Genomic DNA, 18,122 nt, shown 5'->3' with positions numbered 1-18,122 from the left:
AACAGGACCAGGGTTCAGTTTCTTCTATTGTCCTAGGGGGCCACCGTACTGACAGACTCACGAGGGATCTATCCATCAGTAATGTGTCTGACTTGTAAACACGACCTCCACCGCTCTGTGTGATCAGAAGTTAAAGAAAGAGTCCAAACAGGCGTCTTTGTTTGTTTTGTAAATAACAGTTTATTTGAAAACCAGGGGCTCAGGCTGTCTGTGTTTAGCTGCTGCCCTGCTTGGCGGCCAGCCTCTTGTCCCTCTCCTCGGCGATGGTCAGACGGATTCCCTTTCCTCTGGGCAGGGACACCCACGGCTTGTTGCCCTGGAGACGGAGAGGATGGAGACAACGGGGGTTAGTAAATGAAAGGCAGATAGAGCAAGTGGAAAACAGGGCAATAAGGATGAATGAAGACTGAACACGATCGGATCCTGCAGAAAGTCGTCTCTTTCTTCTACACATCCCGTAAATATCTCTTTAAATTAAATGCTTCTTTAATCTTTGCTTTCCCAGTTTCAAAAGACTGAAATGTTCCATACAACTTCATTCAAAGTCATAAACGAATCAAAGCGTGCTAGATGGAGTGACTGAACCAAGTAATCGTGTTCAGTCTGATCACTTTGAAACATGCAGTTAACGGTTTAAAAACTCTAAAAGCAGCTGAAGTTGAACATCGATCAAACTGACGACGTCTCGGCGTTGAGCTGTCAGAGAGACGTTAGAAAGACGAGGATGTCTGAAGGCTCGGTAGCATCAGAGAAAAGATTTTGTTTTACAGCAGAGTCTCTCCTCAGGACAGATCTCTTAGTTTGATTAAATCACAGACGAGGCTCTTCACTCTAACATCAAACTACAAACACTCTCTAGTCTAGTTTTTAAGATTATTTAATTACATTTCAAGTTTTTTTCCCCTCATTACAAATTCAGTTTCTTTAAGGTCGTCTCATTATGAACACAGCTATCCATTTTTTTTTTTTAATTCAGACAAAGTAAACATGCGAGACATCTGTCAACATGTATTAAATCTTATTTTTTCTTTCTAAATCTTAATTATCTCTTCTCTTCGTACCTTTTCTTTGGATTTTTATTTATTTTCATGTATGTTTCAAAAATTATATATAAAATGTGCCAGGATGAACAAAATTTGTGATGAAATATGACAACTTGTAATGTAGTGAAACAGCCTGCAATAAAGTAATAATTAAATTAAAAAAACATGCATGACATCGAGGGGTTGGGATCGTTTGAGGAGTCGACTCGTTCTTTCAAGCTGAAGCTCATCTGTGTTCATTTCTGAAGACGGGAACTTATAAAGCTGCAGTGTTTGTGGTGACGGAGCTCAGAACTTCTTAGAGGAATTGGTCGTGTATTTTCAGTGCTGATCAAAACCAAAAACGTCATCATTGCTCCCAAAAACTCAACCGAGGAGCGTCTCCTCGTGGTTAAAACAAACCGAGAGCCTGCAGCCGTGATTCCTCCGGGCGACGTTTTCAAGATATAAATGAAACGCAGTCTCACCTTGCCGACAATGAAGATGTTGGAGAGCCTGGTGGCGAAGTTGTTTCCGGTGCTGTCCTTCACGTGGACCACATCGAAGGATCCGGGGTGACGCTCCCTGTTGGTGATCACACCGATACGCCCCAAGTTAGCGCCGCCGGTCACCATGCACAAGTTTCCTGCAGGAGGAGAAAGAAAGTTTTTTTAAAAACTTTGTTCTTAATTAAAAAGCAGAAATGTGGACAAATCTGAAGGAAGGAGAAACTCACCGGTATCAAACTTGATGAAGTCGGTGATCTTGCCGGTGTCCAGGTCGATGCGGATCGTGTCGTTGACCTTGATGAGGGGGTCGGGGTAGCGGATGGTGCGGGCGTCGTGGGTCACCAGGTGGGGGATTCCCTTGGTGCCGACCATGAGCTTCTTCACCTTACACAGCTTGTACTGCGGAGGGAGAGAGGGAGACGGGTCAGGACTTTCTCTTCAATCCTGATTCAGATATTTAAACTTTAAATCAGAACGACCGGCCGGAAAAAAATGTCTGAGAAATGGTTTCTCACCTTGGCCTCCTCGGCGGTGATGCGGTGGACGGTGAAACGTCCCTTCACATCGTAGATCAGACGGAAGTGCTCGCCGGTCTTCTCGATGCTGATCACATCTGAGAGAACACAAAACAGTAAAACGTTTAGCGTCCTGACGTTCAAATGTGAAAGTACAAAACAGCGTCGGCTTCTCCTCGTCGGTCTCCGGCTTCAACAGCAAATAAATGACCACGATGACATCAGAGCACCGTGACAGATTTGGAGCCGTGTTGATAAACTTCTGAGTGTCCGTATAAGACGGTCTCTCTTCTCCACATGTTCAGACACCAGACTCAATCTCTCACGACTTTCAAAGTAAAAGCTCATTCCAATTTAAGGCCGCGCCCCCTTTTACCAGCCCGGTGTTGCTGAACTTTCTGGAAATATAACTCAGGTCTCAATCAGAGGATTCTCTGTGTTTAGTGCTGATTAGTTAGAGGACTAGAAATTAAGTAGGGAGAAAAGTAACAAGACGGAAAACATGAAGAGCATGAGTCCAAAAAAAGAAGACAGAATGATTCTAGTAAGGTTTTCCATCAGCTAGTTCAGGTAAATTTACTCAAATGAAAAAGTAAAAATCAAACTTAGTGACACTTCTCACGACTCCTGAGAAGAACGGCCTTCCTTATTTCAACAGATGTAGTGAAACTTTTCCCCCTCACAGAGGAACATTGTGTTTAGTGCGTGTGTCGGTGTGACGGCTTCCCTCGGCTTTGGAAATTAAAAAACCACACCTCCACACGAGGTCATGGTGGGACTGACCTGGTGTCAGATCTGAGAGAGGTGAGAGCGAGTGTCGACAACAAAACAACATTAACTCTGTTCTGTCTCTACCACACGGTGACACCTGTAATCATAAACATCCAGTCCAACACACCTCACGAGCACAGAGGAGAGCACATCCTCCTCCTCGAGTTCAGAGACAGATCAGGTGCAATAACTACTCGTCCTCTTCCAAACGGCTTCATCCAAGTTACACCCGATCCCCACGATATCACAACTTTCACCCAAACAAATCTAAAGTTTTCAGAAATGTACAAGCCAGACCTTTAATAAAAAAACTCTGACAGCCGACACAGAAAAACAACCTGAGCTTCACCATTCAATGAAATAACAGCCGATGTCTCGCTGGTCACATTTCAGACTGAAGTCACAATCTGCTCGCTGCTCATCCCAGCTGGAGGAGACTTTTTACTTTTCATCAACATATTTAGAAAAAGTGTCATATTTGGAGCTCAGAACTTCTTAGAGGAATTGGTCGTGTTGTTTCATCTCATTTCTGATCAAAACCAAAAAAATCATCATCGCTCCTTCTGCCTGTTAGTACCCGACGGCGCCCCCGTTGTAGAAGTTAACACTCAAACCCGTCATGCGTATCTACAGATCAGACGGTCACACATACACTTCAGCTGCACTGAGAGGCGGCTCACCCATGAATCCAGCGGGGTAGGTGACATCGGTGCGGACTTTGCCGTCGATCTTGATGAACCTCTGCATGCAGATCTTCTTCACCTCGTCTCCGGTCAGGGCGTACTTGAGGCGGTTCCTCAGGAAGATGATGAGGGGCAGGCACTCCCTCAGCTTGTGGGGACCGGTGGAGGGGCGAGGAGCCTGGGGGGGGGGAATCATTCACTTATTACCTTGAGTTACATAATGGTCTCATACAATACTGAGGACAGCTTCATGTAAACCCTGATCCATAATGCTCAGCTACAACTTTAGACCTAGACAAATCTGCATAAAAGTCTCTCTGGACTTCTTTCAAACTCGTCTAAGAGGATTTCTAACAGACCTGAATGATTCCTCAAAGGTGAAAGTTTCCTAGTTCAACTTCAATTAAGTTAGAAGTCATAGAATTTAAAAGATGTATAATCTGTGGGGCGCTGGTGGTGCAGTGGTTAGTGCGCGCGCCCCCTGTATGGAGGCTGTCGTCCTCCAAGCAGGCGGCCCGGGTTTGAATCCAGCCTGTGGCTCCTTTCCCCGCACTCTCTCTCTCCCTGATTTCAGACTCTAGCCACTGTCCTATCACTCCAATAAAGGCAAAAAAAGCCGAAAAATAAATCTTAAAAGACGTATCCTTTAAAGAAAGAGCAGTGAAAAACGTCACAAAAGACATTTCTGATCTTTAAGAGTCAAACACATTAAATTCTGTCACACGGCGCGGGCCGGGAAAACAACGTTTTGCAGATACATCCGAAAAACGACAAATGAATGGACTCTAGAATCTTTTATATTCGCACATCGGCGCTCTACTTCTGCTGCTTGACTGAATGGAGGAGGGATTGTTATGAAACTCGACATCAGCCACAGAAGAGGAGCAAATTTTTGTAAGTGGCCGACAAACTGAAGGCTGAGACGACGACATGGTTTCATTACAAAGAAATACACAAGTGTCCCAACTCTGACTTCATCGCTGTTACAAGTTAAATACCGTTAATGCAATTTAAGTATTCAGGTATTAATAAGTGAGTTAACCCTATGGCGACTGACAAATGGACTTTCTTTATTGTCATTCAATCTTGTACTTTACAGAGCAGATAAGTTGGGCTCGTTGTAGTGCAAAATAAAAACAGCAGGTAGTGTTTACACAGAAAAATAAGGTGCAGATATAAAAACAAAAGCTATGAGTAAAATGTCTATACAGATAAATATATCACACGTTTGTGATGTTATATTGTATTTTACAGTCCGGTGAGGTAATCCTGTGTGAGGGTTTATCTTTGTGTTTAAAATAATTGGGTGCACGCCGAGGTGTTAAAGACAAATTAATGTTTGCATCCTTTAAGCTGCACAAATTAGAGACAATCAGGTAAAATCAATCCATGAATCTGATCAGTTTGAAGTGTAACTTTACTCTCTTTAGTGTTAAGTGTTGCCCTGTGTGATATCAGCAACATGCACCAAACAGAAGTAGAAACCATCAGTTTTATAAAGTCACAGAAACACATGAACCTGATCCATCATGAAGACCTCTCTATCTCTCCTGCAGTAAACACAGCTGCCTTACAGTGTAAAACAAAGCCTGCAGAGTCTAAACTGAACTCAAATAAAGCTGTAACATCCATGTAGGGAAACAGAAACACTCACAAACACTCCGGTCAGCTTGTCCAGCATCCAGTGCTTTGGCGCCGCGACGCGCTTCAGGTGCTTCTTCGGTCCTCTTGCCTGCAGAAAAGAACAGGTTAAAAGAGGTTAAATAATGTTAGTAACTACTGACAGTGGAGGCTGGGATTATAAAAACACCAGATATTGCTTTAATAGTTTAGAAAACTGCTTATTTTTAAAGAAAACTAGACATTTCTGGGTAGCATTGTGAGCTCACATGCAGTTAGCATCAACCGGCTTCGGCCTGGTTAAACTGGGGTCGTTTACAGTATAAGGTTATTTAATTAAACATTTAATTAATAATAAAACGCGAAACGTCAATAAAAGGAGTATATACAGCTTTACAGAGGGTGACACAGAGTAAAAAATGTGATTTGCTTTCACAATGAGCGGTTATAGTTTGAGCTCGCATGCTAACGCTGATAGCCACATTGATGCTAACGAGCCTAACCAAAGTGTCACCCGATTTAAAATCACGAATAAAAGATCAACAATCGACACTTCCGGTTACAATTTAGAGCTCGATCAGTCGATACGAAGTGTTATTTTAAACCACGATGGATACGTGTTTGATAAAAGAAGAGCAAAAAGTGATGTTTAATGATTATTTCAGAGGAGAATCGTGAGGGAAAGCGGCTCACCATGTTGGAGTCTGCGGGGGAAAAGGACCTCCCTTCTTCCGGTATTGAATGATAAGGCGGAGTACGGCAGACTGGGAGGGACAAAAAGTACTGTCAGCCGCGTTTTAGGTTTTAAACAGTTTACCACCGACTTTTTATTTATTATTTACAAGAAAATGGTTTATTGGGGAGATCATATTTTCTAGTTTTATTAAATATAAGATGTTAATTTATGTAATTAAAACAGAATCTGTTGATAAGGAGTATTAAATAAAACGAGTTGGCTAAGATTAGAAGAAATAGGCTAATATGGTTATCAATCAATTAATCAAACTTTATTTATATAGCACCTTTTTTTTTTTTATTGCACAAAAAAAACATAAACATAATAGATCAATGGAAAAACAGACAGTACATAATGATTAGTTAATTAACAAACTATACATTTTGAAAGAAATGTGCTGGAGGAGCCAAATAAACCCAGAAGAGGGGCTCGTCGAGTGTCCCCTCCTAAAGAGAAACATGTAACACAGAGACATATTATTAATGTAGTCCAAGTAAAAACAATAAAGCTAACAAGAACACATACTCACTAAGATGTAAAAGAAAGCAAAACCTTTCAGACAAATTAAATTGCAGTTCAAAGTGCTTTACAAGAGTGCAGAAAAGTTATTGACAAAAAAAGTAGTTTATAAAATCATTGAGAGACTAATGCACACCAATAAGAATTTAAAAAATATGTATAAAAATGAAAAAATAAAATATGACACATAAAAGCAATAAGATATTAAAATTAATACATAAGAGAAGAATATTTAAACTTGTAGTAGGATAAAAAAGACAATACAATAATGTTAAGATTTTAATTTATATTAAGCACTATATAAAAGCCAGACTGACTTATGAAAGAGACAAGATAAGATAATCCTTTATTTATCCCACAACGGGGAAATTTACAGTGTTACAGCAGCAAAGAGCAAAGATTGCAAACAAAAAGTGAACACAGAACAATTTAAATAAAAAAAAGAAAAATTAAGAATGTACAAAAAAAATAGAAACTAAAACATTGATTTAAAAAATAAAAAATAGATCAGCTATTGACAACAGTGTAGGTGTTGTTAGATTAATTAAACTAATTTAAGAAGCAAACAGGGGAGTTATTAGAGTAATAAAACACAAGCTCAACTCAAATTCAATACAAAAAAATAAAAAAGATAATAATAGAAAAATAAACACTGACAAGAATAAATGCAAATTTACATTTTAAATAAATGTGACTCCATGGAGCCATACTGCTGTTGCTGCTGATCCCTCTCCTGTCTCTGTGTGTGTGTGTGTGTGTGTGTGTGTGTGTGTGTGTGTGTGTGTGTGTGTGTGTGTGTGTGTGTGTGAGATTGTTCTGTTCAGGAAATGCCTCTGATACAGACAGATCCTGGTTCTGTTTACTCTGTCGAGAGATTCAACTCTCCCGGGTCTCTGTCTTCCTCTGACATGAGACCAACGGATGCACACATGATGCCGCCGCTCAGACGTTCTGCACACACAAAAATGTGAATATGAAAAGATCCCAGACTCTGTACCATCTGCAGGATTCAATTGTTTCTTTAACAAAAAAATACTTTATTATTGGCATCAAAATACATTTTTACTTTTTTTACAGGATTTATTTGTCGGTCTCTAGTAAATAAATGATGGTAATGATTCTTCAGCTGAGCACATAATTACAAATTCATTTATTTCTTAGTAGTATTTTTTTTGTAAATATCTTAATGAAGTTGTTGAATACTTAGTTTTCTGGATTTGGAGGTTTTGTTTACATTTACATTTCTTCTTCTTTCATTTCCTGACCCACTTCTTTAAAAATCTGCCGTACTGCCCGATCGATCCAGAACAAGTTTAAACGCGTCAAAGACAGATTCCCTGGAGTCTTATTCCAGCAGCTCACACTCACACTGGGGTACCACAGGGGTGCGTCCTCTCACCTTTGTTGTTTACTTTGTACACCGATGACTGTACAAGTCATCATGACAACTGTAAATTAATTAAGTATGCAGATGATGTCGCTCTAATAGGTCTTTTAAATGACGATGAGACCAATTACAGTGCTGAGCGAGACAACTTTTACAACTGGTGCTCTGATAACTCATTGATTTTAAATACAAAGAAAACCAAAGAAATGATTATTGATTTTAGAAGACAGTTATCTCTCACCGAAATTGAAATTGTACCAGAGTTTAAGTATCTTGGCACAATAATTGACAACAAACTGACATGGAACACCAAAGCAAGACATTCAAAGGCTCAACAGCGCCTCTATCTTTTGAGGAAACTAAGAAATTTTAATGTTGACAGCACTATGCTGAAATTATTTTACAAGACTTTTATTGAAAGTGTGCTGACCTTTTGTATTCAGTGTTGGGGAGGAGCACTGTCCTTACAAAGTAAGAACAAACTGGACAAGGTTGTTAAACTAGGCAGCAAGATAACCGGGAAGCAAATGTACAGCATTTCTTTCCTGACAGACCGGTCAGATCACAGCTGACCCTCTGCACCCCCTTTGGTCAGAGTATGAACTCTTGAATTCAGGGCGCAGGTACAGAATGCCCAGGATGAGGACTAAAAGAGGCGTCACATCCTTTGTACCGTGCAGTATTCAGCTGCTTAATAAGAGCTGATTATACAGGACGAACTCGGCACTCTGCACTTTAATTAACTTGCTGAAATCCCTCATTGACTCATGTGATGCTTTAGTGTGTTTTTATGTGTTCTCATGTGCTGTCCTGTAAATGTTTGTTTGGGTTTTGTGTTTTTTTTTAGCTCTCTGTGCGAGGCAAATTCCCCGAGGGGCAATAAAGGTTTCATTCATTCAGCTGAAGGAACGAGGAGGTGACGTTTGTTTACTCTGACGGTCCGCAGGATGTTTAACTCAGATGTGGAGTTTAATCGAGTCCAGCTGAAGAACTTTGCCAACTATACACATGAGTCATCCTTAATTTGTTAAAATCCCTTAATGCTGTGTGCAAAGTGGAAACTACTTAATTTACTTTTTAAAGGTTTATTTTGGGGCTTTTTATTCCTTTATTTATTTTTAGAGACAGGACGGTGGGTAGAGTCAGAAAAAGAGAAGAGAGATAGAGTGGGGAATGACATGCGGAAAAGGAGCCACAGGTCGGATTTGAACCTGGGCCGTCACTTGGAGGACTACAGCCTCCATACATGGGGCGCGCACATTAACCACTAGGCCACTGTTGACCCTGGAAACTACTTATTTTAATACCAATGCACCTCCTGATTGGCGATTATTATGTTTTCTACTTTACAACATGAGCTCATTGCATCTGTTAGTGTGCAGTAACATGTTTCCTCCACCAGAGGGCAGCATCACATTGAATTCTATGTAGGTGTGAGCCTTGAAGAGTACATCACCGGGCAGAGATGTCAGTTAACACACACTTTAATATCTTATAGTGGTTTTTCTGTGTTCCTAACCCGCAGCATCACCGTGAAAACACAATTCTACAAGCAAATAACACATTGTTGGTTTTTATCTCACAGATCATTGATTTGAACTCATGCAAAAGAAAAACATCTAAGCGAGTTTCCTCGAGTAAAAAAATCTTTATTTGGATTTCATTGTAAGTAGAAATGTTGAACTGGTCAACCAGCACTTACTGGAAATGATCCCATTAACAACCTTATGTATCAAACAAGGTGTTGTCCAGGTAAGCGTACATTGTGCTTTACTCTACAACATTAAAAAGAAGAGAAAGATTCTCTTAATATAAAAATAAAGAATTACTTTGCCATTTTTGAACTGTTCCACTGGAAATCATTCTGTTTTCCAAACCAACTCAAACAACTAAATCAGAAAAGTTTTATCGAGACATAAAAAGGTGTAAAGTTTATTTAGATAAGCATTAAATGCAATGGTTGAATAAGAGTAATATCAAGTTAACTGTACTTACAATCTTTAGCCAGCAGATGGAGACGTTGTACAAATTCACAAACAGCATCAACAACTAATCTTCAGTTATTCCTTTTTGTCTCAGCTGAAAGACTTCTTGTAGAATATTGTAACTAGAATCTTAATTTAAGAATGAATACAATCAAACTAACATTTTGTGTGGGGTGCTGGTGGCCTGGTGGTTGGTCTGCACGCCCCATGTGCAGAGGCTGTGTGGTCTTCAGAGTGGTCGACCCCGGGCTCGAATCCAGCCTGTGGCACATTTCCTGCATGACGTTCTTTACTTACTCTCACATTGATTTCTGACTCAGTCCACCATCCGTCCTCTCAAATAAAGACATAAAAAAGCATTTTGCATGTTCGATATTTGTAAATGGTAAATGGACTTGAGCTTGTAAAGCGATTTGTTAGTCTTCACACCTACACATTCACACCCTGATGGTAGAGGCTGCTGTATAAAGTGACCATCAGTGTTAACTATCACATTCATACATCACATTTAAAGCAGTGGGAGCAACTTGGGGTTAAGTGTGTTGGCTGCAGGAGCTGGGGATCGAACCCTCGACCTTACAGTTGAGAAACGAGCTACTACAGTGAAGCCTACTCAGCAACTCCATCATCCTACATAATATCCATGTCCTGTATAAATGACAAAACAAATCCACTCCAACTGAAGTTTCTCTCCTTCTTTATTCATCCTTCAACTCAAAGCCGTAACAAAAATACACGCCTTTTTTCAATATAACTCATTTACATATTCATATAGATGTACAAGTGAGAGCCGGTGAGCAAAAGTGCTTTAAAAATCATCTTTCAATAATAATCATTCATCATGAAAAAAAACAAGAAAATAAAATGATCTGGAGGTTTTTTTTTAAGTAAAATATGTAGAAAAGAAAAAGTATGGAATCAGTGCAGCGTTCGACTTGATGTGTAACGAGAGGACCGGTGGCTGAGCATCTTCATTATGTGGAGTGGAAACCCTGTAACAGATACATCACCGCTGGTGTTGAAGGTTTCTGGAACATTTTTCATGACCCGGCGGCCCCGGAGGGAAACGGTCGAGTGAGTAACAAATCACCGCTGTCACATAGAAACTGTAAATCCAGACGGGTAGTCGTGACTCGAGGGGGTTTACTGAGAGCTCACGCTGACACCAAAAGCTCAGGAGGAAAACTCATCCCAACTTCAAAATAAAACAACACACACACACAGGAGCTCATTTGAACTTTTTTTTAAAACTATTGTGAATATTGGAGCAGCAACTTCCAGGTTCTGATTGTTGCCTAGCAACTGCTTACAGGAAAAAAGTCTGCTGAGAAACCCTCGTAAACACGCTACACTTTGGGTTTTTTCACATCCGTCTTTAAATGATACAAAAGTGTTTTACAGAAACTTTTAGGTGGATTCTTCTGGAATCTGAGCAATTTATACCTATTCTCTGTCTTTGTATGATAATGCTTGTTGTAATCCATACAGCGCCCTCTGCTGGTGAGAGAAGGAAGATAACTGCTCGTTTAACAAAATGAAACTCTAATAAAATACTATTTGACTGGTAGATAAATCGAGTAATATCGGCGTATATCCGACATAAAATTAGCCGATACCGATAGTCACTTGATTTGCAAATATCGGCCGATATTATCGTCCAGCCGATAAATCGGTCGGCCTCTAGTTTTTTACTTATGGTTTGTAACACCCAGTAATCTGTGACTGCTTGTAATCTTAAATATTTGAAGAGTTAAATAATGAAATTGTCAAACTGAGAAGCTGAAACCGACAAATATCGGCTCTTTTGAACTTTAGTACTTTTTGAGACTTTTACTGATTTGAATCTGAAGAAAACCGTCTATAAACTTAAAGGATCCTTTCAGAAATAATCTGCTTCAGTTTAAGGGATTTGTAGTGAGCAGAAACGTGTAAAACCAGCAGCAGTGTAGAGCTTTAAGATAGAGTGCTAAGAAAGTAGAATGCTCGACTGGTGACCCCGACTTTTTCCGCAGTAATAAGGCGTACAAACACACCCCGATTGGGATTCAAAGCAAACCAAAAACGAAGATGAAATATCTTGTTGCACATGTCTAAGTTGTTATTAGAAACCAAATAGCTGTGAGGTATATTTGAGTTCAAAAGGTCGTCGCTCTCTGGAGGTTAATCTGCAATATTGAGCGTAAAGGAGAAGAGGAAATGAAAGCCCTCAGATGATTCAAACAACCTCGACCACTAGGCAACTTCTCGGGGGAGGGGAGGGGAGGAGAGGCATCCCACAGCAACAAAAAAAAGAAAACATTCAATCAGCTGGGATTACAGCAAAACAACACACACACACACAAAAAAGTACTTTAAAACACCGTGGAGCAGATGGAAACAAACACTCGGCTGTTCTCGAGTGAAGTATGTTATTTTGACCCACTTAAGACTCAGAGACAGGCGAAGAAAAGAATCAGTGTGTCTGTCTGCTGGATTCAAAAAGTGATGAGATGCATCTTTATTTCTTCTTTCACTCCTCACTCAATAAAGTGGTTGTTACGAGAGAGGGGGGAGGGAGGGGGGGGGTATCCGCCAAAAGGACTCCTTCATCGGGTTTTCATTAATGAATACTTCTCCCATTTCATTCAAGAAAGGGAAGAACAACCAAGACTCAAAACAACTTCAAAAAGGGGGTAAGGAGAATAGCTGCTGTGAGGAAAGCCGACCTGTCTTCATCTAAATAAATTAACAAGGCCTGGAAGAACTTTTCATTAGGAAGGATGATCTGCTGCTCGTTGTTTACCTTTGCACACGATAAAGCTGTGATGAGACCAAAAGTGAAGCTAATTTGACTGCGGGATAATTTGTGTTTATTTGCAACACTTAAAGGTCACATATCCTCCTCCTTTTCAGAAAGTTTAAATAAGTCTCAGAGCTCCTCAAAACATGTGTGTGAAGTTTCTTGTTCTAAATCCACTCTGATCCTGTATTTGATCACGCCTATAAACCCCTCTATTTCAGCCCTGCTCAGAACAGGCTGTTTCTGTGTCTGTACCTTTAAATATGTAAATGAGCTGTGTCTGACCACGCCCCCCTCTCTGGAAGGGCTTTGGGTGTACTCGGTGCTTTCTCGCTCCATGTCCTATTGTTTACGGTGAGAAGGCAGACTCAGAGGGCAGAACAAACACCTAGCTGTGGGAGTGTCACCCACCTGGGGGAGGGGCTACAGCCCTTTGTGATGTCATGAAGGGAAAATCTCCAAACGGCCTGTTTGAGCACACATTTTCTGAAAAGTGGAGCAGGCAGAAGACGGAGAGGATGGACATTTCTCATGATTGGGGGGTTTGTAGTCAGACTAGAGACACATATTAATGTTTGAAAACCAAGGTGAAGTGTATTTTGAATAATATGTTACCTCTAAACATCATCTGCAAATGTCTTTGCTGAACATATAACTCTTTTTATAACTATTTGGTCTTGACTTTTACAGTGCTTCGTAGTATTCGTATTTAACAACTTATTTTGTTTCCCACTCTCTCTTTTCAATATTCTCTGCGAGTTCCTGTTTCACGGCTGCTTCTCTCATTTCTCTGCTGTAATACCATCCCAGTGCTCCTCTCTCTCTCTCTGTGTGTGTGCGTTTGGTGTATTTTTTCCCCCTTGTTCTTTGTATGCTTGCACACAAACAGTAGTTTTGTTTCTCTGGATGTGAAACACACACAGGTGAGTTTCTGTAGGTCTTTGTGTACGTGCACATAAACATACAGGTGTTATTTTGTGTGTGTGGTCCAAAGAAGAGATCCACAATGCCCAGATGACAGACACACCGGGTTGGAGGTGAAAGGCCTTTGTTGCTGCCACACGGTTCGAGCCCGCGTCTCCTATTACCACAACAGATATAGGTCAGAGCCCCCATGAATCCATCTAAGACAGCGTGCAGCCCCTATAGGTGGAGGTGGAGGGTTGGATGTCAAGTCTGCATTGGCAAGAAACAACACCTGCCAAACTGACTCAGTTAATATTACCATCACAGACATGTTGTGTGAGATCAAAGTATGAGCCAAAAGTTTCAAGCAAACAGCATCTGTTACATCACTTAGTATGCAAATGAGGCACATACAATTTGTGTAATTTAAGAGGTTCAGTTCGGATCCCCCGGCCTGAGTATATCAACTCAAGAACAATTACCCTATAGGCCGACAGATCACAAAACAAACCCACCTCATGGTCCATTTACTATAACTTAAGCCATATCTTCAGCTCTAGATGTTAGTTTGCTCGGCTGCCACTCGAATTGTCTGACACAAAAGCTCGGAAGCTGTCACGATATAATCCAACTCTTTTAGGATTGCTAGCTTAAACATCCAATTTTTTGACACAGCTAAAGCTCCAGAAAGTGGCACTTGAGTTTAAGTAGCAAAGTGCTAAATTCCAATTAATGTAATATTCAAAAAACTTTTTCATTATGTTCAGAAGCCAAAATATGATGTTCAGAAAGTGGTTGCTACCTAGCTTGCATGCTAGCAATTAGCTGAACTCGGACAAGAATAAATGTGTGAGCTGCCTGTTGTCATCGTATCTAACACCTTTAAGGCTTCTTGTCTGTGTTAGCTTGAAAAATAATGCGTATGTAGCCGCTGACGAGCTAAAGGATGTGCACGTCTTGCTTGGTGCTACATTCATTACATCTCGTTGTTTTTTTGTAAGTACTGTATATGGTCAGCATGCCACCGGTCCATATAGCTTATGCTAACACGTATTTGAACAGGCTTAAGAAGTCATAATTAAACACTTGAGAGTCGGACTGCTGGCTAGCTAGCAAGTGGCTAAATGGCTAAATGTGCAACTGCGGCCAAACAGCTCGAGGACCACCAATATGTTTGCTGGAGGGTGCACTGCTAACCTGCAAAGATGTTCTATACATTTCCACTGCCAAGGGAAAGTAAAGCAGACTGGGATGTTAACATGTTAGCGGCAAACAGTAGCATATAACCTTTTATGATTTGGGGGTTCAAATATTTATAAGTTTACTTTGGTACTGAAGCTTAAACCTTTGGATAAACATTGTGAATGTTTTAACCATAAGGCAGTTGATGTTTCGGTATGAAGCCCCCGCAATATGTGGACTTAAAATCCCCGTCTATAATGATAAAACAGATGACGCTTTGGCGATAATAAGGTGTGTTAGGGCTGAATTAAAGGTTTTAAAACAAACATCAAAGATGGTTAAAACAGGACGAACACTAAACAGCGGGGTTGCCATTGGGATTGCATACACAAATGTGTACCAGACCTCGTATCCTCACTCAAAACAGGAAGTGCTATCTCAGATAATTGACAACAGATTGACTACACCATCTGGGTCAGTGATCTTACACTGTAGGCCGGGGAACAAATAACGTACATGTAGTAGCGACTCACATGACCAAAAGTCCTCGACCATTTCAATGGGGGTTGTGTTCCAGAGCAAGAGAAAACAATTTACTCCATTCAGGTCCCATGCTCTGAAAAATCCCACATCTCTTTTATCTAATTCATTACGTTGAGAAAAAGTAGAACCGATTTATAGAAGCGCTCCTTGTCCAGAGGTCCTGATGGGTATCAGCCACTGTCTTAAATAACATGTTCTACGAATTTGACTGCTTGATCTTTATTCAAACAAGAAGAAGAACGGAAAAGAAGAACATTGAGATAACCAGTTCTGAGACAAGCAATTTCTTTGTGAGGAGCAAGGGATCAGGAGTCCCTTTCCCACGAGACCACGGTCTAATATTGTCCATTGAGAAAACAGGAAACGTAGTGCGTGTCATCCTTCACAAACTTCCCAGAAAGTCTTGTTTCTATTCATCATTCGAGAGAAAAACAAGAAGTCAAACCGGCGCGTCAACTTGACTGTTTTGTTTCCAGAGGGCTTCGAACATCTCCAACCTGTCTTTTGTGGACCATTTTGTTCCCAATAAAACCAGCCATTGCTCGTTGGTTTCAAGGCGAGTTGAGCTCTTTGGGTCTCTTTGTTTGTTTGAATCCTTCCTTCGGTTCCTACTCAGCTCATGGTTCTTCAAATGAAAAAGCAAAATACAAATCAGAGCCCTCTTTCCGCAAGAGCACAACTCGATTGAAAAAACAACTACTAAATCCAAAGCAAGTTATCGGTTTTCTTTTATATCCATCTGTCTTTCCATAAAGAGTTCAAAAGAAAGTAAGAAACCGGAGTGTGCATCTTATCTCGTTCTCTTTGTCGCGGTTTCTTCTGTTTCGTCGTTTTATCGACCAAGAAAAGGAGGAAAAAGAAAAAGAAAATAGAGGAGAGAACATCTCTCTCTCTTTGTCAACTACTTCCATAGATCTTTAAAAGTTTTCTCTTCTTATCTGTCAGCATCCCGCCGGTACGTCCGACATGAAGTCAAACTCGTTCTGGCCCAGCCAAAGCTCGGGCAGCTCGTTGGCTCGGTCCAATCCGAGCTCCACCACCAGCGACATCAGAACCTCCTCGTCCACCGGGTCAAAGTCGATAATTGCACCCGGACCAGAGGTTTGGTTCCCCATGCCGATGCCGACACCCATCCCGCCTCCGGACGGCCCCAGGAGCTGGTTCCCCGTGCTCAGCGGCGAGGCCCCGAACCCTCTTTGAGCACCGCCGGTTGCTTGGTGTCCCGCAGAAGCCCCGGCGAGGTTCTGGTAGTGCGAGTTGAGTTTTTGTAGCTGCATGCTGGCGATGAGATGTGGGCCCGTCTGGAGGCAGAAGGGCTGAGGTTTGGCCGAAGACAGCGTCGATCCCGGCGAGGAGGAGGCGGTGCCGGAAGACGGAGAAGAGAATGTCACGGCTGAGGTTTTGGAGGACGGGTAGTGGAGCAGGGAGCTGAGAGGAGAGGAGGAGGAGGAGAGGTCCTTCATCGCAGCGTGGGCAGTGCCAGGGAGCAGCAGTGAGGTCATCACCAGGAAAAACCCAGAGCCTGAAGGAGGAGAAGAGGAAATGTTACGCAATGTCACAAAACTGGGACAAGAAACCGAGCCAGGCGTCATTCAGACAGGACTTCCATGTGAGCGATAATCCCGAAATAATCTGATGCTGAATCCAAATATAGAGATCAGAATCAAAGAAAACCAAGTGCTGTGTTCTGATAATTCCTGTGCAGCTTGGTCATATCTGGTATTTGATCTGCAATACCTATAAATAACTTTTATCTGGCAGAGAGTCGGGGTAAAGTACACATCACATTCCAGTTTGAGCCGTTGGTGTGCAGAGGGAAACTTGGAATACCAAGTGAAACAACGGCATGCACTGGACCCTGTTGAACATGTTTGTATGATTTTTATAAACGCCTCCATGTGACATTTGAAACGAGACTTTCTCTTTGTTCAGAGCAGCTGTTTTGGTGTCAGTTTAAAGTGCTGCCAGTTTCTGAGCAGCTCCAGCAGCAAACATCACATAAAAGCGTGAATCAATTCAACAGGCGGTTAAAATTGTTTCCACTCTGATTAGTCATTGTGTAAAAGGAAATCTGTGGCTATGGCAACGACAGGGATTCAGGAGATACAAAATGGACTTAACAGGTATCCGAGGTATCAGCAGAGGTTTGCTTCTCATCTCCATTTGGCTGCTGGGTTAAATTAATGACATACAAAATGGCAACAGGCTAAATGTCAACTAAACACAACATATTCTTGCATTTTCATAAAATATTAAAGCATGGCAAAACATTTTAGATTGTTGGACGTCTTGAGGAATTCAGTTTCTTGCCTTGAGCGAGACAAGAGGATGGATACTGTCTGTAATATTTCCGGTTGGCGATTAGCTTAGCTTAGCTTAGCATTAAGACTGAAAGAGCTAGCCAAAGAGTTTAAGCACTTAAGTAAAAACTTGGGTGAGTCATCCAATGAATAAGACTCCCAAGAAAAGCATAATCTGACATTTTTGCATGAAGATCAATTTAACAAGGAAATTTTTTTTTAAAAACTACATACACACAACGTTAGACAGAATAAAAGATGTGGAAACAAACATTCCCTGGTTAAAGCTAACTGTTTGTACTGTGTCCTATCTTAACGCTAGGCTAGGCTAGGCTAATAACCGCCAGACTGTAGCTGTTTGCCCAAACAGAAGTAATATCTGTGTTCTGAGAAAACTATTTTCAGTCTACTCTTTCTTCAACTTTTGGATCTTCTTCATGTTTGATGACGAATAAAAAACTGCAAAGTAGTTCTTTGTGTTAGCTTAAATGCTGGGTTAGACACTTAAAGGTCCAGGTCTGTCAGTGTCTTAAAGAAAACACACTTTCTGGAGAAAATAAACAAATCACTTCTGGCTTGTGTTGAACATTTGTCAATGAAAAGAGCAGCTGACAAATAACTCAATAGCGTTTTCCGCACAAACAAGCGGCTACTTCATACAAGAA

At 41.0% G+C, this 18,122-nt stretch overlaps 2 protein-coding genes and 2 non-coding genes across 4 annotated transcripts; all 4 read right to left on the bottom strand.

Annotated features, from left to right (window-relative positions):
• Positions 1 to 156: 156 nt before the first annotated feature.
• Positions 157 to 5,892, bottom strand: rps4x (ribosomal protein S4 X-linked). The gene is made up of 7 exons (XM_061031770.1): positions 5,814 to 5,892; positions 5,155 to 5,232; positions 3,498 to 3,678; positions 2,047 to 2,144; positions 1,759 to 1,930; positions 1,511 to 1,668; positions 157 to 316 (listed from the first exon to the last, which is right to left on the bottom strand). The coding sequence occupies exons 1-7, from the start codon at positions 5,814 to 5,816 to the stop codon at positions 215 to 217; spliced, it is 792 nt and encodes a 263-aa protein (XP_060887753.1). The 5' UTR covers positions 5,817 to 5,892; the 3' UTR covers positions 157 to 214.
• LOC132959123 (small nucleolar RNA SNORD61) lies at positions 1,328 to 1,399 on the bottom strand. The gene has a single exon (XR_009666914.1). It is a non-coding gene; the product is annotated as a small nucleolar RNA SNORD61 (small nucleolar RNA).
• LOC132959122 (small nucleolar RNA SNORD61) lies at positions 3,299 to 3,375 on the bottom strand. Its single transcript, XR_009666913.1, has one exon. It is a non-coding gene; the product is annotated as a small nucleolar RNA SNORD61 (small nucleolar RNA).
• Positions 5,893 to 10,427: 4,535 nt separating the features above from the next.
• Positions 10,428 to 16,659, bottom strand: cited1 (Cbp/p300-interacting transactivator, with Glu/Asp-rich carboxy-terminal domain, 1). The gene has a single exon (XM_061031777.1). It carries the CDS (start codon positions 16,657 to 16,659, stop codon positions 16,099 to 16,101), a length of 561 nt encoding a protein of 186 aa, XP_060887760.1. The 3' UTR covers positions 10,428 to 16,098.
• Between the last annotated feature and the right edge of the window lie 1,463 nt (positions 16,660 to 18,122).

Source organism: Labrus mixtus, chromosome 23, assembly GCF_963584025.1.
Source record: "Labrus mixtus chromosome 23, fLabMix1.1, whole genome shotgun sequence".
NCBI classification, from domain to species: Eukaryota; Metazoa; Chordata; class Actinopteri; order Labriformes; family Labridae; genus Labrus; species Labrus mixtus.
Note: the sequence above shows the minus strand (reverse complement) of the source record. Positions and strands in the feature narration are given on the sequence as shown.